The 17,811-nt window shown below is 34.3% G+C and overlaps 1 protein-coding gene across 2 annotated transcripts in view; it reads right to left on the bottom strand.

Annotated features, from left to right (window-relative positions):
* Positions 1–4,099: 4,099 nt before the first annotated feature.
* DPH6 (diphthamine biosynthesis 6) overlaps positions 4,100–17,811 on the bottom strand; it is a 169,125-nt gene continuing 155,413 nt past the window's right edge. Inside the window, exons 8-9 of one of the 2 annotated variants that reach the window (XM_030931394.1) lie at positions 12,105–12,192; positions 4,100–4,601 (exon numbers count right to left, since the gene is read on the bottom strand). In XM_030931394.1, coding sequence (XP_030787254.1) covers positions 4,461–4,601; positions 12,105–12,192 — 229 coding nt within the window. In that variant the 3' untranslated portion in view covers positions 4,100–4,460. Of the gene's footprint in view, positions 4,602–10,700; positions 10,805–12,104; positions 12,193–17,811 lie in introns of those variants that run through there. The other variant, XM_010367540.2, reaches the window with a different exon arrangement.

Genomic DNA, 17,811 nt, shown 5'->3' with positions numbered 1-17,811 from the left:
TTTCACCGTGTTAGCCAGGATGGTCTCTATCTCCTGACCTTATGATCTGCCCGTCTCGGACTCCCAAAGTGCTGGGATTACAGGCGTGAGCCACCGTGCCGGGCCGGTTTGTCTTATTTTTAGTCCTTTGATCTTGAATTTGGATATCTACATCATTTCTCAGATGTGGGAAATTTTCAGCCATTCTTTAAATAACATCTCTTTTTTTCCCTCTCTTATCCTTCTTGTACTCTTATACTGTATAGATTGGTCTGCTTGATCATGTCCCGTAAGTTCTTTAGGCGTCCTTCACTGTTCTTTCTTTTTTACTCCCTTTTTTATACTCTGACTCAAAAAATTCAAATGACCTGACTTCAAGTTTCCTGATTCCTTCTTCTGCTTGTTCAAGTCTGCTTTTGAACCTCTCCAGTGAATTTTTTGGTTCAGTTATTAAATTCTTTGGTTCCAGATTTTCTACTTTTTTTCAGTTTCTATTCCTTTGTTGATTTTCTCATTTTGTTAATGCATCATCTTCCTGATTTCATTTAGTTGTTTATCTATGCTTTCTTATAGCACATTGAGCTTTGAAATGATTACTTTGAATTCTTTGTCAAGTAATTCATATTAATAGGTTTTCATTTTAGGGCCAGTTTCTGAAGATCTATTTTGGGCCTCTGATTGGGTCATGTTTCCCTGTTTCTTTATGAGTCTTATTGTTACGTTTTTTGCATTTGAAAAAGCAAATGTCTCTTCCAGTCTTTATTAAGTGGCTTAACACAAGGGAAGACCTTCACCAGTCAACCCAGTTAGAAATTTTGGGTCCTCTTAAATCTTTTCTGGGGATATTTCTTCCCTGGATTTCTGCATGTAATTTCACAAGGAGAGAGGTTTGCCAGTTTCCTTTTCAGAAGCTTGTAATCTCTTACTCTGCAGAGTGTCTGTCTGCAGTGCTACAGGCTCTCTGGAACCATGAAAAGCCACTGAGCTCTCTTTGCAGCTTTCTCTTCTGTTCTCTGTGGCCCTTAGGAATCCAAAACATGTCAGTTCTGTCAGCACTCCAAGTCAGGAGAGACAGTAACCAGACATTTGGGAAGCCCTCTGAAAATCTGGAATATTGGACACATGTTCTGCCCTTCTCTTTCCCTCCTGTGGGAGAAACCATGAGTTGGTCACTTTCCCCCAAATCGGCAAGCTCTGCTGGCCTCCATCTTTATTATTGCCAGTTTTCTGGCATTGTAATATGCTTCTAAACTCTCTTTTTCTCTTTGTAACTTGTAGGTATCCAAAGTATGCCAGGACCCTGTCTGCACTCCAAGTCTGATGAGACAGAAACCAGTCCCTTTAGTCATTGCCCCAAAGAGTTGGAATGTACTTTTAACATTCCACGGGTCTCCCAAGGGAGAAGCCATGATCTTTCTGATCACCCCGAGTTGTGCTGTTTTTGGGGAGGGGGCATCACAGTTGACACAGGATGGCTTTTCTTACCCAATGTGGTTGTTTTTGACTCTGAGCTTGTCTGGGGTAGTGTGACTTAACTAGCTTCTAGAGTTCTCATAAAGGCTCTTTGAAGGATATGCTGCTGTCCCCATGGGGAAATACAGTCGGTGACTTCCCGCTCTGCTATCTTACTAGTGTATTTCTTTCTAGCCATCTTTTTTTATTACTGATTTTTAGCATAATCTTATTGTAAGATAACATTCCCTGTATAATTTCATTCCTATGACATTTGTAGACTTGCATTATGGCCCTGGGTATAACTAACTTTTGTATAATTTCTAGTTTCCTTGAAAATAATATGTGTACTGCAGTTGTTGGGTATTGTGTTTCTATGTTTGTAGGGTCAAGTTTGCTAATTGCGCTATTTTAATTTTCTATATCCTTGATGATTTTGTCTGTTTTTAAAATCAATACTTGAAAGAAGCATGGAAAAATCTCGAATTATGACTACAAATTTGTCATAAGGAGATCCCCTACTGTCAATTTCTGTTACACATTTTGAGATGGTAATTATATATATACAAATTAAGAATTGTTATATCTTCCTGAAGAATTGAGCCTTTTAACATACTGCAGTGTACTTTACAATAATGGTTTTCATTCATTTTGTCTTCTGTTAAAAGACATCTATATAAACTCTCTTTTGCCTAGCTTCTGCATGGCACATGTTTTCGCACTCTTACTTTCATTCTTTCTGTGCCCTTATTTTTAGTGGTGTCTCTTTCAAAGAGCATAGATTTTGGGTTTGCTTTCTAGTCAATCTATTATTTTTTGTCTTTAAGTGAAACAGTGGTGCATTTATATTTATTGTAATTATTGATATATTTGCACTTAAATATATAATCTTACCCCATGATTTGCTTCTGCTAGTTGCTCTATGCTTATTTTACTTTATTGTTTTGCCTTTTAAAAATTATTTTTCATTATTCTATTTCTTCCTTCTTCATTAGATTACATTATATTCATTTATATTATTTTAGTGGTTATCCTAGTTTATGACATGTTATCTACATCTATGAGGTTTATTATTAATCTCAACATTTGCCTTTTTTTATATATAATGCAAAAACTTTAACCATTTAACTCCACTTCCCTAACACCCTCAGTTATGTGCACTGCTTTTTATTTAATTCTATGTAGATTTTAAACTCAAAGAGACATCATGTTATTGTTACATATAGTTAATATCTGCTTATATTTTCTCATGTTTACGCTTTTCATTTCTCATTGATCTTTCCTGCATCTCTGATATTCTATCTGGAATAATTTCCTTCTTCCTTAACATCCTTTACTATTCTTTGGTGTGGATATTTTCTGGAAACCAATTTTCTTAGTTTTTGTTCAAAAAATTTTTAGCTTCATGTTTTTTCCCAACATTTTTTGAGGAAAAAATGTATATATATGGAAAAGCCTAAAGGATTTCACAAGACCACCTATATATCCACTACCTACACTCTACAATTAGCACTTTGTTGTATTTATCACATACCTATCATTTGCCATCAATCCATCTTATATTTTTAATGCATTTCCCAGTAAGTTGCAGACATTACTCTTTATTTAGACTGTGTCATGCGTGTTACTAACTAGAGTTAAGTATTTATATCTTGAGAGAAAAATTACATACAGCAAAATGGATAAAACACAAGTGAACTATGAAATAAAGTTTTACAAACAGATTACCGTCATCCTGGAAATTCCTCCACTCTTATTCTTGAAGGATATTATTGCTGGGTACAGAATTCTAGGATGGCAATTATTTTCATTTAGCACTATCAAAATTTGATTTCATTGACTACTGTCTTCAGTATTTCTATTCTAATTGTTGCTTCTTTGAAAGTAGTCTGTTTTTAACCCACCTTGGCTGTTTTCAATTTTTTTTCTTCTTTTTTTTTCAGCAGTGTTACCATTATGTGTCTAAATATCTATTTTTATTTTGTTTGAGGTTCATAAGTCTTCTTGAATCTATACTTTGGTGTGTTTTGTTAATTTTGGAAGGCTCTTAGCTACTATGTTTTTGAACATTGCACCTTCCCCATTCTCCCTCTAGTCTTTCTGACACTTTAATTACATATATTTTTGACCTTCTATTTCCATGCCTCTTAATTCTTTTATGTGTATTTTCTATCTTTGTTTCTCTTCATGTTTCATTCTGAATATTTTCTTCTGATCTCTTTTCCAGTTCACTGAATTGCTCTTTGGCTATATCTACAGGCTATTGGAAAGACCTTAACGCCTTTTCTCAAACACAACTCACAACTAACATCTGCCAATGTGACCAAAAGGACTGGTAATATGACCCTCAACCTGGGCTTAAATCTGTCATTATAAATACTTCAGGATTCCTAGATTATGCTTATTCCCTAAAACCCAGTCACCAAATCTATGGGCAGTGAGGCAACTTTCTCACCATACCTCTAATGTATTTTATTTACTTCTCTATCTGTCTCACTCCAAAAAATACAAGCTCCATGAAAGCAATATTTTTTAGCTGTTCAGTTCACTACTGTACACCCAATGTCTAAACAGGGCCATGCATATAAGAATAAGCACTCAATAAATATGTTCTGAATGAATAAATCATATGAGGATTATATTTTATAAGAAATAACCAAACTGGAACTTTATGAAAACAGTAATCAGAATTTTATTTCTTAATAACAGCAACAGTAAAAAACTGAATTGGTTAGCATAACAACTAAGTAAATATAAAAGCTAAAAAAGAGACTCAGTTGGAGTTTGGAAGCATTGATTGTTACTTTTATTATTATCCTCTCCCAAACTGATAAGTCTTCCACAGATTTAGGCTTCAAAAACCGAAACCATCCTTGCATCGCCCAGTTTGATTCCCGACACAAATGATATCATCATGGTATGGTGTTGCTACTACCAAAGTCCATTTACTAGAGACAGAAATGAGTCAAGCAGTCCTCTAACTATGGGTGAAACTGATCCTTGATTTATTAATCTGCTCCAGTGACCATTTATAGCAACAGTGACCCAGTAGTACCTACAGCCCAGAACCCATTCAAGCCCCAAGTTGTATCATTTAGTTTTACAGCATTAGGTTTCAGACTGGTAAATACCTTGCTCCATCTTGCCAAATCACTTTTCTGCTCCTCAGCCTAAGGGCAAGGGTGGGGAGAGACAGGGTAGGAAAGTTGTGATGAACCAAATGTTGGCAAATAAAAGTCATCCTTTATCTTCTTACTTTCTTTGTCCTATCTGTAAGGAAATATTTTGTAGGTTGTAGAGAGGTAGTTGCAGCATACCTCCATGGATGGGATCCTTGAGTTTATACGTGTTGCTATGAGTGATGAAAGCAAATTCCCATGCATACATACTCAAGAGGTCTACCATACCAACACTTTCAATCATCTTGCGTGTGTGTGTGTGTGTATGTGTGTAATTTTCTGAAGGGGTCTTTTTTTACACTTTAGATTTCAATCCCCCATTGTGAGTAATGTTTCCACCTGAGTTCAATGGAAAGTTTTAAAGGGCTCTACTGTCTCTTTCTACCAAGACCAGTGAAATGTTGAAGAATAACATTTAAGTGTTTATTTAACACTGGAACTCACTATACTGCTCTCTCTTAATTTTCTTAATCAGATATTAAAAAAATTAAAAATATATGCTCTTTGTAAGAAGTCACAGATTACAGATAAATAAAGAATTAAGCTTCTCTGTTTACTCCCTTCCTGCTCACTTCCCCAACGAATCCAATACTATCAGTCTGGTGATTATATGCCCATCTCTTACTATGCTCATTCACACATAAATAAACATATAAGCTCCCGGCCTCCACCAACATTTTTAGAAAAACAGGATCATAACTCATACATCACTGTTTACCATGAATCAACAACATATTATGGCCACAATGTCAGTTCAGATTAGCAAAACTGGTGTTATCTGTCACTGTAATCATAACATTGGGAATAATGATTACCGTGGTAACTTCATTTTAATGTTAAGACTAGAATTACTGTGTAATTTACCTACATTTATAGTAGATTCCATGTAGACCTAGTAGTTTTTTTAAACAGAGTAGGTATTCAAGATACATGCTGGATTGAAGAGAAAAATAAAAATACAGAGATGGCTAAACATTATAAAGTTTTTCAAGACCTTTGATGATATATCTCAAATAAAGCAAAATAAAATGAAAGAGCCAAGAATGGGCTGTAAGACTGATGATGTTTTTAAAAGTTAAAACTTTTAAAAGTGTGTGCTTTTATTATTATATAAAATATGTAATTGTCCCATGAAATTATTTCAACAAAAAACGAACTTAAGTGCTGATTATAGGATACATTAGTACTTAGGAAATTATTTCAACAAAAGCACAGTTAAATACTAAGTGAAAGTAGGGAACATTAATAAAATTGAGGTTAAATTCCTGTGAACTTTGTCTTTCTATATACACAATTGCTTTGCCAATAATTAATTTAAAATACTATTTTCCACAAAGCCGTCTGAAAATCTAAAACAACCTCATAAGGAAGAAAAAGCCTTCTGGGTAGTTGCAAGTAAAAGTCTGATTTTTCTGTTAAAGGTTATACATTTTAATATGATATTCTGATTGATTTATGTAAAGCTTTGGATTTTTCATTTTCTCAAGCCTGTCACTGCAGTGATGTACGGTACATTTTACTATCAAGTTTGTCATAAGCAATAAAGTCGAGGCCCCAAAGAAATTTTAATATATTTCTCCATTTTTATCCCTCAGCTTTCTATTATTCAGTTATTTTGTTTAGAATCCCAGTTTAGTTGATATCATTTTTACATTCATATAAATAATTTAAGATTTTAACTTAAAGGTAAAATTTAAGTAGATTAATTATTTAATAGAAAAGTTTAAGGGTCATCATATGTAAAGTGAAAGTCTAAATGATAAATCAAAATTTACACTAACAATATTTTTAAATGTTTTATTTTACATTCTAGTTTGCTTAAAGCATTTTTCTCTAACAAGATAAATGAAAAAAAAGGAACTAATTAAATGTCATATAATGTGAAATGGAGACACACCTGTAAGATTCTTTATGAATAAAAAAAAAAGTATGAAAATAACAACCAAATAAATTAAAAAGTTCTTATTGTAGAACTAATAGCTGTTAGAGGTTATGAGGATGAAAATGGAACAGTAGTTAAGACATCTGTATGTAACCTAGTAGAAAGAATAAGTCCTTAAACAACTATAACTAACGTAAAGCAGAATAAATAAGGTTATTTGCAACAAGAAAGGAAGAGAAATAAATTGACAGGGCAGTTCATCTCTTGTGACTAAAAGTATAAGAGTATTTGAGTTCAATCTTGCATAGTCTGTAGGATTAAGTAGTTAAGGAGAGAAGAAGAAAGGAAAGCTGGTAGGACAGAATAAAGCAAGGAAGGAGAGAAGCAGAAGGCATAATCAGGGAGTGGCCATTGGTTCAGTATTACTAGAGCAAAGTGGACATGTAGGGGAATCCTGGGAGCAGGACTGAAAAAGGATGCTATGGCCATATGTCAGATAGCCTTCCATTCATGGCTAATCATCTTATTCACTTAGAAAATAATGAAGCACTATTGTGGAATTTTGCGCAGGGAGTCATACACTAGAAAGAAAATCTATATGGCAGTGAAAGTGAATATAGAGAATATGAAAGCAAGGATTTGAATTAGTTGTATCTTGTCCAAGAGTTGGGCAAGACACAAATTTAATGAGCGATAAGCATGGGGATGGAAATATGTAAGATACATATTAGGACTAGAATATAAAAGATTAGATAATCTGTTGAATATTCATAGTAAATGAGAGGATAGCTTAAGAGATGATTCCAACATTCTGTGCTTGAGTTACTGTGAGGAGAAGAGTTGTGTTGAATAACAAAAATAGGGAATAAAGACACTTAGAGGGGAAAATGAGTTCAAGTTTTGTACATAATGAGAACGACATGTATTGGTAGCCATGTGCAGCAGCCAGTTAGAAATAAGAACCTTGAGTTAAGGAGAAAGTAGATATTAGTAGAAAGACCAGAAAGAGAGTGACTTGAGAATCATCTGGAAAAAGAGGTGAAAATTAAACTTGTAAAAAATACATAATTCCAGAAAAAGAAAATATTGAAAAAGAAAATAATGGACCTATAAAAAGAACTTGCAGCATATGTGCATGTTGGAGGTAAAAAGAAGAGAAGCTACTGAAGAAGACAGGAGAAATCTCAAGACAGGCAGAAAAAAAGTCAGACTAGTACAGAGGCATATGACCATTATAGGTGAAATTTTCAAAGAGATGGTGGCCCATATTATCAAGGAAAGGCATTAAGGATTGTGAAGAATGAAAAAAGGCCAACAGCAGTTCATCAAAGTAATTAAAGTCAAGCTAGATTGCAAATGTGTTATAAAGGGAATGAAAACTGATGCAATTTAGAAAACAGATTGATTTTCAGAGTGGTATTCAGGGTACTGCATTCTAGATATTACTAATATTTAGGGTGGAATGTTAATTTGTTAAGATGTGTCTGAAAGACAATGTGATTTTGATAAAACATGTAGAAGAGTACCTGACATTTTTGTTCTCCAGCATTTATTCATCTTTCTTTTGGTAATCATGCTTCATTTTCTGTCTAAAGAATTCCTTCTCTACCACATGGGTTAGTTTAGGAGTAAAGCTGGTGACTTGTGAAAGTTGAGCCCTGGACCCTGTGACTGAGAGATAGGCATATCAACTAACTCTGAATTCACACCAAGAATACCACCTTCAAGCCTGTTACATGAACAAAAAAATTAGAAAAATCCCAAATAGTCCTAATTGAGCCAACATGTAACATATTAAGCTATAACAAAGAAGAGAAAAAAGGTGCCTAAACAAAATTCCAATGAATGAAATCAAAGAACTACACAAAGTGATATTCCATGTTCATGGATAAAGACTCAATATTGTCGTGATGTCAATTCTTCCCAAATTGATCTTCAATCTCAGTCAAAATCCAAGCAAGTTTTTTTTTTGTGGATATGGAAAAACTGACTGTAAAGTTTTTATGAAGAGACAAAAAATCATCCAGAATGGTCAATACAATATGGAAGAAGAAAAAAGTTGGAAAATTAACACTATTTGACTTGAATATTTACTGCGAAGCTACAGTAATGAAGACTGTGGTATTTGCAAAAGAGACAAATCCATCAGTGGAACAGACTAGAGAGCTCAGAAATAGACCACACAAATACACAAAAGAACAAGGCAACAAGGAGAAAAGACAGTCTTTTCAAGAAATGGTGCTGGAACAACTGAATAACTACATTTTAAAAAATGAATCTATACACAGACGTTATGTCCTTTACAAAAATGAATTCAGAATGTATCACAAACATAAACGTAAAGCATAAAGCTATCAAACTTCAACAAGGAAACTTAGGAGAAAATCCAGATGACCTTGGATTTTGCAATGATTTTTTAGATATAATATTAAAAGTGTAATACTAGAAAAAAAGAATTGATAAGCTGGAGTTCCTTAAAATTAAAAACTTGTGCTTTGTAAGACACTGCTAAGAGAATGAAAAGACACACAACATAGAATGGTAGAACATATTTGCAAATAAATATTTGATAAAGAACTGTTATCCAAAATATACAAAGAACTCTTAAAACTCAATAATAAGAAAAAAACCCCAATTAAAAATAGTCAAAAGATTTGAAGAGACACTTCACCAAAAGAGATACATAGATGGCAAATAAACATGACAAGATGCTCAACATTATATATCTTTAGGGAGTTGCAAACTACAACAACAATGAGAGAACCCTTCAGACCTACCAGAATGGCAAAAGTCCAAAATACCTACAATGCTCAATACTGGTCAGGAGGTGGAACAGCAGAAACTCTTATTCATTGTTGGTGGGAATACAAAATAGTACAACTACTTTGGAAAACAGTGTGGCAGTTTTTTACAAAGCTAAACATAATCTTACCATATGATCCAGTAATTGTGCTCCTTGGTATTTACACACCTGAAAACTTAAAAACTTATCTTCGCACAAAGACCTGTTCATGGATGTTTATAGTCACTTTATTCATAATTGCCAAAACATGGAAGTGACTCAGATGTTCTTCAGTAGGTGCATGGACAAATGAAATGTGGTAGAACCAGACAATAAAATTTTATTCTACACTAAAAAAAAAAAAAAAAAGAGCTACATATACATGACAAGATATAGAGAAACCTAAATGCATCTTAATACATGAAAGAAGCCAATCTAAAAAGCTATACACTGTATGATTTCAACTACATAACATTCTGGAAAAAGCAAAACTATGTACACAGTAAAAAGATCAGTTGCTAAGGGTTAAAGGAGAGGGAGCGATGAATAAGTAAAACACAGAGGACTTTTTAAGGCAGTGAAATTATTCTGTATAATACTATAATGGTTGAAAAATGTCATTATACATCTGTCAAAACTCATATTATGTACAACACCAAGAATGAACCCTCATGTAAACTATGGACTTTGGGTGATAATAACGTGTCAATGTAGGTTCATCAGTTGTAACAAATGTACCACTCTATTATAGGATATTGACAGTAGGGGAGGCTGTGAATGTGTGGAGGTAGAGGGTATATGGAAAATCTCCGCATTTTCTGCTCTGTTTTCACTGTGAACCTAAAACTGTTCTAAAACATAAAGTCTATTTTTTAGTAAAAGTTTTCTAAGGTCAACATTGGTAATACTGAAAAACAGCATTTTAAAAATCAGTTATAAAATAACTTGTAAGAGTTAAGGACATTCCTCATAATTGTCCAATAATGTTGAAACCCTTCAACCATGAATACATTTAAAACAAAAATGATAAATCACTTTGGCGACACCCAGTAGAATAAGCTTGACTGGCTAAATAAAGTGACCATCTTTTCATCATTTTCAAATTCCTCTCCATCATGACATTATTGGTAGTGAATGCAGCAAGAAAGAGAGGAGGGAAAGAAACTAGTGTGATAAAAAAAGAAATACTACAGAAATGGGGTTTATAGATGAAATAAAAGAAAAAAAGGTCATAGGGAAGATGTGTTAACAAAAGAGAGTGAATCCCAAAAAAGTTGGCACTATTAATGAACACACCATTGACATTTTCCCAATTAATAAATGGTTCCATTAGCTTCTTCTAATGAAAGTATGTTTTTCTAAAAAAAAAAAGAGTCAGAAAAAAAAAAAAAAACCTAGTCATAGTAACTGAGAAAATACTGTGCAATTTTTTTGTATAAAAATGGTGGTTTAATGAACAATGTTCCGAAACACTTTTCAAAAATTATATATATAATTAGATGTTCTGTAGTTGTCAGGCACTGAGGACACCTGAAAAAAAAAAAAAAGGAAAATGCACCATATTTATTCAGTGTCAGTGAATATGACACTTCAACGATGTAATACTGTTATCTAAAATACTGTTATCTTCGCAGCCTATTTCAGATAACAGTATTACTTCTTTGAGGTATCATACCGAAGACCAACGAAATATCAAAACAAAAGGTGAACAGTGAGCTATTTGGGTAGAGTGGAACATAGAATGGCTGGAGTGTCTACACATGAATTCAGTGCTTTTGACTTTGTGTATGTGTACATGGTAGCAAAAGTAGCAGAAAACTACAAGTTAGGGGTTCCAGTAAATCTGAAAAACATTTGGATAGTGTAACTTAATTCTTGTGGGAGTTACCAGCTTTTTGATAAAGGGTCACCAATAGTCATTATCCAGCCCAATTCCACAACCTATTTTCAATCCTGCCCATTGCCATTCTTCTGAAGAACTGACACCAACAATTATCCTCTCCTGTAGAAACCCTCCCATCTTGAGATTTTTGGCATTACCATTCTTTTCCTACTTTTGCCGAATTCTTGTTAATCCTCTTACTCCTTCAGATTTCCTATGATGTAAAATATGTAACTGTGGGTGTGCCTCAAGACTTGGGGGAAAGAACACTAAATATACATAAGACATTTTCTAACCCTTTTCTGTCACTACACTCATTTTTTCACATAATTTCAGCTATCATTTTTATGGTAATTAATATAAAGCAACAGCTGAAGGATCAGATCTCTCAATCAAGGAATATAATCCAGAACTTTATTCCACAAGATATCTTCAAATTAAAATTTTACTGTTATCTTGACAGCATATTTAAAATAAAACTCTTTATTATAATTTTGCTTCACTTTCATCTTCCATTTGTACTTCTCTTTTCCTGGATAAAGGTTTCATTTCTCCTTTTCCTCTCTTAACCTTTGAATAATGACGATCCAATTTAGCCTCAAACCCTTCCCCTAACGCTTATGTACGGTAACTTAAATGTGATCCTGCTAGATGATTTAATATTTGGTTTATATTGTCCTCTCATTGTTTAATGTATATACTATTCCCTTTCTAACTGACCTGCAAACTTTTCATAAGTGTAATATCTTTTGTATCATATATAACTCTCAAAACTATAAGCATTTGTAAAATTCTTAGTTATTGACTGAGGAGCTGAAAAAAAAAACACTAATGATAAAAATCAATTTTCTTTTTCCTGTCATCTGTTGTTACCGAATTATATATGCAAAGCCAATGCATATATCTCAATTTTCTATCGAAATCACCGTGAGTCTTAGATTTACTTGCCTTGTCCTCCAAGTGCAATTCTAAGAAGCGTAGATAGGCCACAGGTGCAAATGCATCAGCTGAATGCATGACTACTTCTGACGAATCCCTGAAATACAAGAATTTTATAATACATTTATCTGCTACAACAATTGTGACAAATCACTCCTCCTACTGACTAGAAGAGACTGAACATTCTTGTTATGTATTTATTTCCATTAGTATACAACATGTAGTGATTAATAAATATTTTTAATAATCCAGTATTTCATTGGGAAAAGGTTCAAGTATACTAAGCTTTTAAGAAAAAACAGTGAGGCTTTCTATCTTCATAAGAACATAAGAGTTCAACTTTCAGGTTCACTCAAAGCTCTCTGAACAATTTTAAGACTTAAATTCCTGTTCAATTTCATTTTCACATATTTGCTTGGCATAGGCTAAGCATTAAACATTAGTGCTTTATCTTCATTATTCTTTTCATTTTCAAGAGGTAATTCATTCAATGTTTCACACAAAGTCTCAATTATCCTTCACAAAAGCAGTACTGGTGATGGTTTTAAGCTCTAGATGAACTCTTCACACTGCAGAATCATTGCTATTAAAATTGATTGTCTGACATAGTAATTACCACATTCAGGTAAAATGGTATGAACTGTATGCTGGCACCATATGGATACATGCAAATTAACTTGATTTTTATCAAAGATACCCTGTAAAGCACATATGAATAACTAAGATTATGTGTAAAGTTCTAATAACTAATTTTTTTTATTATTTATTAAGAGAGTAATAATGTTTTGAATTTCAACTGAAAATTTAAAAATAGAAATTCCTCATATCACTGTAATGCCTTGGGAAGTACTTCTATTGTTTATATTAATAGTTAGCATTTTGTTCATTATAGTACAGCAAAATAAATCCTGACATTGACTTTTTGTTGCTAATGTAAAAATATTTTTGAATCGACTTGTATCATGTAAAGTTACTTGGTGGCAATAGAAGAAATCTCAAAATATTTGGCTCCAAATTATTAAACTTTCATAAGCAAAATGTTTACTTTCAACTTGAAAGATCAAGAAAAAAGTACGTTTGATGATAAGAAACCCCAATTATCATTCATGAACCTTTAGTATCAAATACGTATCTTTCTAATGCTTAGAAAAAATAACATTAAAAAGACTTCCATGACATTAAAAGTAAAGCAACTTATAACAGACACAGAATCATTAAAGATTCAGCATCCTGATGGAAACATATAATTTGCCTTCACAGTCTACATCAACCAAAGATGCCTCCAGGTATGATGAGGAGGAGCAGCAGAAAGAGAAAGTACAGACGAGGCCCTCCTGCTTGCTACTACCTGCCTCTCTGGCTTGACCCCAACTTGGTTTGTTAGCCCTAGTCTTACCATTTTTCCATTTCCTCCACAGTTGCCTGCTCTGGTCCTATCTCGGCTCTTGAATCAAACCTCAATTCCTATTCTACAATCTTACTCTTAAATTAAATGTCAATATATCTGTTCCAGACCTTAGCCTTGGACATTGACCCTGAGCCTTAACTATGTCTAATTCAGGCAGCTTGGTTTTGATATTCTCGACAATGGGGTGTGCCAAAACTATAATTAATCTGAACTAATACTATCTCAGTAGAAAGGGTTTTAGGTCCTCCCTTCTCATGTCAGTTATCCCCACTAGAAACAGAGGGATGACAGCAAATAGCTTAAATGATCTGAAGCAGGTTTATTATCCAGAGAGAATATATGACATTCTGAGCACTAAATGAAGAAGACTGTGGTTTTTATAAATTCTATTAAATTCATAATCTCTAATTGACTAACATCATTTCATTCACTTATACAAAGCAAGAGTCAACCAGGAGAGACTAGATTTCAAATGAACAGCTTTTAGTTTCAAGCAGAATAATACCACTCACTATTGCTCTTCTCTCTCATATAGTATCACAATGATACTCAATTTTCAAGGAACTCTGGTCTCTGCTTCATGGATTTCTCTGAATCCTGAAAGCAGAATCTGTCAGAATATCCTCAGATTAATCCAGAAAACTAAGACAATTGTGCCACAGCAAAAATGCTTCCCAGCTGGCTGTCCTCCTTTCCTTTCTCCATTAGTCAGTGCAGCAGTTACCACCTGTCACATAGCTAGGTCTTTTCCACAGCCAAGAACAGGCCCATGTTCTCTTTCATTACTACACTAGGCTCACCCCTACTTAACAACATTAAATGGGCAGCTGGGTTTGACTTGGGCCTCTCTTCCTTGATACCAGCCTCCTGAGGTGTGAGGTCGGGCCCTACCTCTCCCCTCAAAAACAAAAAAAATGGTATTCCCTCTTGAGACTCAGCCATGGTCTCTGCCCCCACCTCTCCTCTCAAAGGACAACTATGCTAGGCTGGGACTGAACCACTGTTTACCTCTCTTGCTCAAACATATGGTTTCTGTATTCACTAAAAGGCATACAGATATCCCCGAAGGACTCACACTTATCCTCAGACATCTCAAATGTTATTTCCATGAAGCCTTCCCTGACATCCTTAGACAGTGCTAGTTTTCTCCTTTATGTGCTTTAGTATCCCATTTATAGCCCTTTCATAACACATCCACTACATTATAATTATGTGTTTGCGTGCCTTTCTTCTGAGAGAGGAACCAGTTTTGTTCATCTTTGTCTGCCTGTCCCTGTTCTACTCCACCTGGAGCTCTGTATAAAGTATACTGTCTAATATTCATTAGATATTTGTTGAATAAATGAATGTACATTTAAACTTTGTTAACTATCCTCACAATTGCACACTAATTAGTGAAACTATCAGAAACTCATGATGATTTTTCAATTACCTATCTTCATGTGAATATAGTCATGCACCACATAATGCTATTTTTGGTTAAAGGCCGACTGGGTATTACAGTGGTGCCATAAGATTACAATGGAGCTGAAAAATTCCTATCACCTAGTGACATCATAGCTGTCATAATGTTGTAGTACAATTTTATTTTTAAAAGGAATTTAGTGTAGCCTAAGTGTACAGTGCTTTTAAAGTCTACAGTAGTGTACAGTAATGTCCTAGGTCTTCACAGTCACTCACCACTCACTCACTGACTCACCCAGAGCAACTTCCAGTCCTGTAAGCTCCATTCATGTTAAGTGCCCTATACAGGTGTACCATTTAAAAATGCTTTTATATGATATTTTTACTATACCTTTTCTATGTTTAGATACATTTAAATATACAAATATTTACCACTGTGTTATAGTTATTCAGTCTCCAGTACAGTAATATGGTGTCCAGGTTTGTAGTCTAGGAGCATATAGCCTAGGTGTGTAGTAGGCTATACCATCTATATTTGTGTAAGTACACTCTGGTGCTTGCGAAATGACAAAATTGCCTAACAATGCATTTATCAGAATGTTTCCACATTGTTAAGTGTCTCATGACTGTACACACTTTCTCATATATGAATATTGCATATATAAACATATTCATGTATGCACATATATATATATATATATACACCAATAACACTATATGAATCTCTACCATAATAAAAATAAAGATTAGTAGGACTGAACATTTAAATATAAGGAAAATAGTTCATAAATGTAAATAAATTCTCAGATGATACAGAATCAATGTAAGAAGGCAAATAAGATAAAGTACTTGCTTTATCCTCATTTTGAAACACTGCATTACTGTGTTCTGTACTGAGTTATGCCTTGAGGGGCAGAAAATACGAATAGATGGAGATGAAAATGAGGATAAAGTGTTTTAACCATAGGATTTGGTTCTTCCTTTCTTCTTTTTTCATTCTTATTCTTCCATCCATCCTTCCATCCATCCATCCATCCATCCATCCATCCATCCATCCATCCATCCACCCACCCACCCACCCATCATCTATCCGTCCCATTTACGTGGCAACTTTGCAGCTGTAATACAGTGATATTGATGAATAAAATAGAACTATAGAATTGTCTCAAATACTGACATAAAAACATATACATGAATAGAGAGAAGAAAATGATTACTTTCATTAACACAACCTTAAGACTTTAGTTATTAATATACATAAACTAAGTAAACTATTAATATACACAAACTAAGTAAACTATTACTTAGTAAACTAAGTAATAAGAGAGCAGGTTTCTAATTTGAGGACCTACAATTATCCTTTTCTTTTAAAAGTTAGGCTATAATTCTTCTCAGGAGGGCTTCTCAGGGAAACAGCTCATTTTCTCATCTCAAAATTTGTATCTAGAGGTGAATGACTTCATATATTAATGGACACAAAAAGTGAATTGCAAACTGTTCTAGGTAAAAATATAAAAAATTATTTCCAGACAAAGGCTGTTATACTAGTCTTTCCTAAAACATTTTAAAATGTTAATTGGAATTTGGGCAAAAAGTATCTTATAATAAACTTCAATTCATTTATTATTTTTTATTATTGTTATTCACTTCATATATTTTTTTTTTAGAGACAGGGTCTTGCAATGTTGCCCAGGTTGGAGTTCTGTGGTGCAATTATAGACGACTGCAGCCTCAAACTCCTGGCCTCAAGTGATCTTCTTGCCCTGCCCAAAGGGTTGTGATTACAAGCGTGAGCCACTGAACCTGGCATAATAAACTTATAGAACCAAACTGATGTCTCTAAATTACTTCATTATAGAAAACCGTTACAATCGTGGAATCTACAAAGAACTTAAACAAATTCACAAGAAAAAAATAACCTCATCAAAAAGTGGGCAAAGGATATAAACAGACACTTCTCAAAAGAAGACATTTATGCAGTCAACAGACATATGAAAAAATGCTCATCATCACTGGTGAGAAATGCCAATCAAAACCACAACGAGATACCATCTCACGCCAGTTAGACTGGCGATCATTGAAAAGTCGGGAAACAACAGATGCTGGAGAGGATGTGGAGAAATAGGAACACTTTTACACTGTTGGTGGGAGTATAAATTAGTCCAACCATTGTGGAAGACAGTGTGGCGATTCCTCAAGGATCTAGAACTAGAAATACGATTTGACCCAGCAATCTCATTACTAGGTATATATCCAAACGATTACAAATCATTCTACTATAAAGACACATGCACACGTATGTTTACTGTAGCACTATTCACAATAGCAAAGACTTGGAACCAACCCAAATGTCCATGAACAACAGACTGGATAAAGAAAATGTGGCACATATATACCATGGAATACCATGCAGCCAGAAAGAAGGATGAGTTCATGTCCTTTCAGGGACGTGGATGAAGCTGGAAGCCATCGTTCTCAGCAAACTATCACAAAAACAGAAAACCAAACACTGCATGTTCTCACTCATAAGTGGGAGTTGAACAATGAGAACACATGGACACAGGGAGGGGAACATCACACATGGGCGCCTGTTGGGGGTGGGAGGCTAGGGGAAGGATAACAGGAGAAATACCTAATGTAGGCGATGGGTTGATGGGTGCAGCAAACCACCACGGCATGTGTATACCTATGTAACAAACCTGCACGTTCTGCACATGTACCCCAGAACTTAAAAGTATAATTTAAAAACAAACAAACAAAACCCTGAGGTGTTGGTACAACTGCATTCTCTCTTGGGACTTTAAAGGAGAATCTGTTCCTTGCTTTTTCTAGCGTTTAGAAGCTTCCCACATTTCTTGGCTCATGGCTCCACGTCACTCTAGTCTACTTTTGTTGTTACATCCC

This window comes from Rhinopithecus roxellana, chromosome 5, assembly GCF_007565055.1.
Source record: "Rhinopithecus roxellana isolate Shanxi Qingling chromosome 5, ASM756505v1, whole genome shotgun sequence".
In the NCBI taxonomy this organism is placed as follows: domain Eukaryota; kingdom Metazoa; phylum Chordata; class Mammalia; order Primates; family Cercopithecidae; genus Rhinopithecus; species Rhinopithecus roxellana.
The sequence above is the reverse complement of the archived record's forward strand: the minus strand, read 5'-3'. Positions and strand labels throughout refer to the sequence as shown.